Here is a 7,698-nt window from a genome sequence, read left to right on the forward strand (position 1 = left end):
ATAGATGGTTGAATTAATTTTTTATTTTTTTAACATTTCTAATGATTTTTTAATTGAACCGATTAGACTGACAAATCGATGACTTAACTAGTTAAATCCTAAAAGCCTTGGACTTCAGTAGGTTGCTTAGCCCAAATGGTTAATCTATACTATTATTTAAGTTCCTGACTGAGTTGGTGTCATGAGTTAATCACGCACCAAATCGATTATGAAAATAACAAAAATATCTTTTTGTAATTAAAATAAGTTATATTATTTGAGGGTACTTTAGTCTCTTTATTTTAACAAAAACTAATAAAAATATGTATATGATGAGATTTAAACCCATGCCAATTGGATTAGTAAAATCATAAATTTACCACTCGACCAAAACTTCTTATGCATTTTTATTTTAATATACACAAGTTATTATCATTTTCAATTGTATATCATTTTCATTTTTATTTTAATATACTCAATTCGGAAAGTTACCAATAAAAATACACTTAGGGTGAGATTTGAGCACACAACAATTGGACTTGTAATACCTTAAATTTACCATTCAACTAAAGTTTCATTTTAATATTTTTATACGCTTTTATTTTAATATGCACAATTCATTATATTCATTAATTACATATATTAATAATGTTGTTAATTGAGTTGACACCAACTCAAATTTAATGACAATGACATGATAAACAATTGTACTCATTTGGTATTATTAATGTGATGTATTTATGTGTTTAAATTTTATTTTACTCGCAAATTAATCAAAATTTTCCCATTTTAATATTCTACATATTTAACATGTTATTATTAATTACTTTTAAATAATAAATTTTATTATTTATTATATATTATTTTAAAACACACTTTTATATTCTAGATACTTGATTTTTACACACATTCATTTGTAATAGAATTTCTAATTTCAATAATATTATTATTCTAGTTTGGGCTATTCGTGCAACAATCAAATTAGAACTGTTAACCTCTAAGGAGAGAAAGAAACTCACATGGATGTCTAAAATTTATTGGTAACGTAAACATAAGATTACTGTTAAAATTAAATAAAAAAAGAAGAATCAGAAATTATTTGAATCGAGGTATTCAAATGGAATACATGTTAAAAATAAATTTTACTCAAATCAATCCAAATACTATTTTTATTTAACTTATAACTTAAAAATTCTATATAAAAATTAATTGTTATAAAAATATATCATATCAAAATTACTAATTACTTTTTTTATTTATCTGGAAAAATTATTTTTAAAAGATATTTACCAAATAATACCTAAAAGAGCAGAAAATTAAACTATTTTATTAAAACAAAAGAATAATATGAAAAATTTGAAAAGGAAACAAAATCAAACTATTAAGAAAATTAAAAGACATATATATATCGTTTTTTTTCTTTTCTTTTGTTTTATTCCCGCCAAGCGCAAATCAGAATTCGCTCTCTTTTTCCGGGTCTAAACTCAAGTTTAGCGGGTTGAGTTTGGCATTTTCAAATTTCTCATACAGTGGAACTCAGAGTTTAAGAAAGAAAAAGGAGGCGATGGAGCTGAGTCTAAGCGACAACGCTCTCAAAACCTTTAGTCGTTCGATCACGTGCCTCGCACGTGTAGGCAATGAGCTCGTCATCCAAGCTTCTCCTTCTCAGGTACGCTTTCCCTATCGTAACCTTCCTACTCTCTACTGCCGAATTTATTCTCTTTAGTTCAATTGATTTATTAGCAAAATAATTTGAATTAAGTGATTTATTTAGTTGGTTTAAGCATTTAAATTAGGGTTTTGATGGGGCTTAAATGCTAGTTTATTGTATTGTATTGTTTGGTGATTGGGAAAGTGAAGGGAAACGATACGTTGATTTGGGTTGCTGTACGGAAAAGTAGTAGAAAGGATATTCGATATTTGTTTGTAAGATTTTGAAATTTTCCTCGGCAACTAAACAAAATATTATACTACCTTTTCTGCAAATCGGGATTTTTATCCATATATGTATTCAACACAAATTGACAGAAAACTTGGCAATATTTGCAGCTTGCACTTCATACACTCAATTCTTCAAGGTCGGCCTACCAATCTATTACGTTTAAGCCAAACTTCTTTGATGCCTATAGAATTTCTGGTACTCAAGTGCAGTGTAGTGTGCTTTTGAAGGTATGGTTTTTGTCTTTCGCTGCTTCCATGCTTCTCTAAATATTTGTTTGATGAATCATGAAAAGGTAGCATTTCAAGTGACCTGGTGCTTTTAGGCTGTTTGTTCTGTTTTTAGGACACCTATTGCAAGTATTGATCACTTGACTGTGAAATTGGCCGATCCTGATGCGTTGAAAGTACAGTGGGCTTTGGCATGCTATAGTGGTAAAGTGCTTATTTGATTTTCCGATATATTTTTCATTCATCTTCAAACATAGGAATGGGAATGAGACGAAGGGTTTCTCATGTATGTTAATAATCTCTCAATTTGCTGTAATTTTGAGTATGGCAACTGTCACCATGCTGTGCTGTTAGTTTTAGCACTGGGATGCAATCAATTTATTGTCTATTATATGTACCTATGCGTATACAAGTTCAATTTTATGCTCATTAATCCAGCCACAAAGCCAAAGAAAATTGGACTTTTTCTGGGAAGTCATGAAAATCTAGTTTTTCTGCTCGACGTGGCAGTTATGAAAACTTGGGAGCTGCCCCTTGAAAGAGTCATTCTCACAAGTTTTCTGATATTGCACATAAATGGATTTATTTTTAAAAAAAATATTTTCATCTTATATGCTTGACAGGTATGAAAAAATCATATTGGATTACCTGCAATGTTGAACCAGACATACAACACTTGTCTCTTGATAGGAGAAGATTTCCAAGTAACTTGGTAGTTAGGCCTCGTGATCTAAACAGATTGCTAGCTAATTTTCAATCATCACTTCAGGAAATTACTATCATTGCAACTGAGACAACGTCCTTACCTTCAGATGCTGCAAGTGAAATAGGTGGAAAAGCTGTTGAGCTTAGAAGTTATATAGATCCAACAAAAGGTACACATCAATCTTGATTTTTTCTATTTCACGTGAAAAAAGAATTTACTTTTTCCATTTTCTATGTAGAGAATGATTCCACATTGCACACTCAACTCTGGATAGATCCTTTGGAAGAGTTTGTGCAGTATACTCACATTGGAGATCCTGTAGATGTTACTTTTAGTATGAAGGAATTAAAGGTATCTAATCGAGATCCAGAATGTAGATTTTGCAGCAACTTGATTTTCTTTGTTTTATAAATCCAACTTAATCATGGTAATCTTTATCTGGCCAAAAGAAAAAAAAAAAGAAAAAACATGAAAATCTTTTTTCTTCCATTGAAGCTCTTTAATAAGCATGAGTTGTCATCGGTGTGTTTGCATTACGTTAGCTGAAAAGAAAAACTAAAATGCAGGCATTCCTTACTTTTTGTGAAGGCTGCGAGGTTGACATACACTTGTTTCTTGACAAAGCTGGCGAGTAAGATATTCTTTTAGTGATTTTAATTCTCCATGCATTAGTGCAACGTTATAGATCTGTTTTTAGCAACTCATAGAACAACTTGTTTTGAAATGTAAAACATTTCACATCATCAGGTGATTATATCCTAACGTTTGCAATTCAGATAGCCATATCTTATAGCAAGTTTGTGTCATCTGTTTTTGTTGCATCAATTCTTCTTCTAATACCAATCATTTGCTATAAGATAGCTATCTGAATTTCCAATGAACTATTAGGATTTTAGAAGTTTATGAAACTTAACCCAAAATGTGTACAAAATTTTGACCAGTTCGGCTGGGACAAAGCAAAATGCACAAATATGAAAATTACTGATTGCTTTTATCAGTCTTACCCACTTGCTAAATGCCATTGTCACGATAAGCAAAAATGTCTGCTTTTAGCAACTCATAGAACAACTTGTTTTGAAATGTAAAACATTTCACATCATCAGGTGATTATATCCTAACATTTGCAATTCGGATAGCCATATCTTATAGCAAGTTTGTGTCATCTGTTTTTGTTGCATCAATTCTTCTTCTAATACCAATCATTTGCTATAAGATAGCTATCTGAATTTCCAATGAACTATTAGGATTTTAGAAGTTTATGAAACTTAACCCAAAATGTGTACAAAATTTTGACCAGTTCGGCTGGGACAAAGCAAAATGCACAAATATGAAATATACTGATTGCTTTTATCAGTCTTACCCACTTGCTAAATGCCATTGTCACAATAAGCAAAAATGTCTGTTTGATCTTTAATAGATGCTTACTTGGAAACAGGCCGATTTTGTTGGCACCCAAATTTGGCCTAGATGATGGCTGTGGCTCAAACTTTGATGTTACACTTGTACTTGCAACCATGCTTATATCACAGCTGCATGAAGGCAATCCCTCTGAACTTGCACCAGCTGCTACGACTGTACATAACCAGGCAATGCACAGGACAGGGTCCGAAGCACAAGAAGAGAGGGTTAGGCCAAATGTACCTGAGCATCCATCGGACCACACCAGAATATGGTCTGACCTCTCAGGTAACCATTCACCATCATTCTATGATGCTGTGTTCATGCAGAATCTCATGCATTATAGTTGTTATCAGGAAGTGCAGCAAAAAGCAGTAATGGGGTTGAAGAAAGGCAAGTGAAAGGACAGCAGAACTTGAATGCTAGTGAACAGAGGGATATTCAAAGGATTAGCATGATGCATATTACAAAAGATGCACCGATTAAAGAAAGTGTTCCTGCTGCTCCTAGTTTGTATCCTGAATATTGCTGTTAAATATTCTGTGTCTCTATTTAAGCTTAATCACTAAGTCCTCTTATTGGTCATATCGTGCTCGTATTTTTTCTTTCTCTATGTATATGTATGTGCAGTTCACATTGGCGTTAATGTCAGTCTGCAAGCATACCTCCATTTTTACAAATACTTTAGTGAACAGAGTATAAATCCCAATCTGTTTGCAGTCATCTACAGACATAACTGGATCTTATTTATTGTAAATTTCATCACAAGCAATTTTGTTTTAAGACTCCTGCAGGAAATCTGTAATGCTGAACTTTGATGATTTTCCAGTTCTTATAAACTCTACCGCAGGAATCTCTCAAGTAGAATTGCTTTTGACTGTTTTGACTGAGTTTTCTTAACTGTCTATAGTACCCGCCACCAAGTAGAAAAGGACCATGAGGCTGGGGCACAAGGTTAGTCAAAAGACTATTTATTTGTACTTTTATAATGTTTTACTCACTTCCAAAGTAATTGACAATACCCCCGCTTTCTTTGTTCTGTTCAGGTAGGAGCCAGATTAATGTGCATGGGTTATCACAACGTCATCCGAGTAATTGGGTAGATGCAAATGAGGAGGAGGATGGGGATGATGAGAACGAATTATGTGTTCAGTCAACACCACCATATTATGAAGAACAGTAATAATCGGTTAATGACATATACCTCTTAATGCTAGGTGTTACTTGTTTGATTTCTCCAATGTAAGTGCATGTCTTCTTGTAAGTCATACCCTTCTTTCTCATTTAGCTTTCTGTCCTTGAACTAATTCCAGTAGCTTTTCTTTTCCTATAATTGTTCCGCTGTTTGCATAGAAGGATCTATAATCTGATATCCTTCAAAATGAATTTATTAGAAGTACATTTTTTTAATATTTGATTGTGTATATGTTTGCGGGTAGTGCAATCAATTCAAACATTCGGTGATGTAGATTCCTTCAGTTTGTTAAGTCTTTTTGATAGCAATAAGTTTGTCAAAACATCAGGGGCTGGAGAATAACATTTTTTACCTGTCATAATATCTGTCTTATTTTTTGCCGGTTTGCTTTTATCTGTTTAAGATAAAAATACCATTTATGGTATTGAAATGAACTAATGAAGAGTTCTCAATTCACTAATAACCATGCTTTTATAGAATAGACACTGAGTACTAATATTCATTTTATGGTGCTTAGAACCTTCATTAACATTACAATTCATGTGCTGTAGCTTATGAACTTATCAACTTAGTGCAGAATTCAGTTCTATTTACTAGACCCATCTTCAGATTTTCATAGTGTTTTTGGCAGGGAATAAGAAAATTCTCCTCATAATTACTTTAGAAAAGCAAACTAGACATCAAATCACATCATCTGAAAATCAGTTAATATTCTCTTCCATTTAGTTCCATCCACCAAACAACGTTACATTGGACCTAACGTTACAATTGGCATGTCGGTTTCAGTTGATATGGTATTGTCTAATCAAAGATTTCTCTTTCTAAAAAAACGGATATTTTTAGATTGGCATGTAGTCCGAACTTAAATGGTAAATGAGGCTAATTGATCCCGCTCCCAAAGTTATACTAGCAGAATATAGAATTGGTAAGTGATTCTAGAATGGACCTGGGTTATCCACTATTAAAACTTTGCAGTCACTGTAGCTAGTTATTGTCTGTTATAAATGTGAAGCAAATATCTCAGATCTCGACTTTTGGTGTTCATCCTTGATAAAGTTTTCTGAACTTAAGGACATTTGTAGTTTTGACCATTGCATTAAGCCAATAACTACTGTGTTTTATTTTGAGAAGAGCATTAGACCACTGAGGTTCAAGGGGGAAGGGAAATTTAAAGAGCTGCCATATGCTTAGATTGTTTTGACTTGGATTGCCTTTACCATATCCACTAAAGTACTTTCTAGGTTTGTCCTTAAAAGCTAATGGTATCCGCTATTTGGAAATCCCATTACTGGAAAAAGCTTGAAATGGTTGTTGAACTTTTTGCTACTCGAGTTTAGAGTATCTGTTTGATTCAAACATGTTCACTATTATATGTATTTAAAAGATTTTATTTTGATATTCATATCTGAATCTATACGCATACACTATATAAATAATGTACTAGATTTGATGATACGATATTGCCAGATTCATCTAGACAAGATTTAGACAGTTTTAAGCACTGGGTTTAGGATATTGCGTTTTAGGATGTTGATTCCAGAATCTTGGAAATCTACACATAGATTGGGGTCTGGTGCATTGAGAGTTTTCTTTCTTGAGGTTTTTTTTTTATAAAAATGACTAAAATTTTGATTATTTATGAAAATGACTCACATTGAAAATCATGTACGTAATTGATCCGTTTTAAACAGTAAACCCCAGTGTTGCCGTTACCATTGACAACATCACCCATCATAATCACTCAATGATTGGCCCCCTTGAAATAAAAAATGATTTCTTTGGGTGTTGCTGTTGACATTGACGGCACCAATATATGTACATGTATACTTATCCATTTAAAATACCTATATTCTTTGAAAAAAATATATTTTTAAATAGGTGCCACCAATGACAACAGCGGCACCCATGTCAAAAAAATAATTTTTTTGTGGCGCAGTTGACATTAGCGGCACTTATTAAAAAATAAATTTTTTTTTAAGAAATATAGATATTTTAAACAGCTGGATACGTGCACTTATATTAGTGCCGTCAATGTCAATAGCAACACCCAAAGAAATCATTTTTTAATGCTATGGGCCAATTATTGGTTGATTGTGATGGGTGGTGCCATCAATAGCAACGGTGGTATTGTTGTTCACGGTTTAAAACAGATAATTTACGTATATGATTTTTAAGGTGGGTTATTTTTATAAATAAGAAATTTTTTTGGATATTTTTATAAAAAACTCTTTTTTAATTATTATAAAAAAAA

At 32.3% G+C, this 7,698-nt stretch overlaps 1 protein-coding gene across 1 annotated transcript; it reads left to right on the top strand.

Moving 5' to 3' along the window:
* The first annotated feature begins 1,416 nt into the window (after nucleotides 1–1,416).
* Nucleotides 1,417–5,664, top strand: LOC108472499 (uncharacterized). The gene is made up of 10 exons (XM_017774038.2): nucleotides 1,417–1,648; nucleotides 2,029–2,148; nucleotides 2,244–2,352; nucleotides 2,772–3,023; nucleotides 3,093–3,205; nucleotides 3,421–3,485; nucleotides 4,290–4,540; nucleotides 4,609–4,765; nucleotides 5,163–5,206; nucleotides 5,299–5,664. Exons 1-10 carry the CDS (start codon nucleotides 1,544–1,546, stop codon nucleotides 5,433–5,435), a joined length of 1,353 nt encoding a protein of 450 aa, XP_017629527.1. The 5' UTR covers nucleotides 1,417–1,543; the 3' UTR covers nucleotides 5,436–5,664.
* Nucleotides 5,665–7,698: the final 2,034 nt, after the last annotated feature.

Source organism: Gossypium arboreum, chromosome 11 (assembly GCF_025698485.1).
Source record: "Gossypium arboreum isolate Shixiya-1 chromosome 11, ASM2569848v2, whole genome shotgun sequence".
NCBI lineage: Eukaryota > Viridiplantae > Streptophyta > Magnoliopsida > Malvales > Malvaceae > Gossypium > Gossypium arboreum.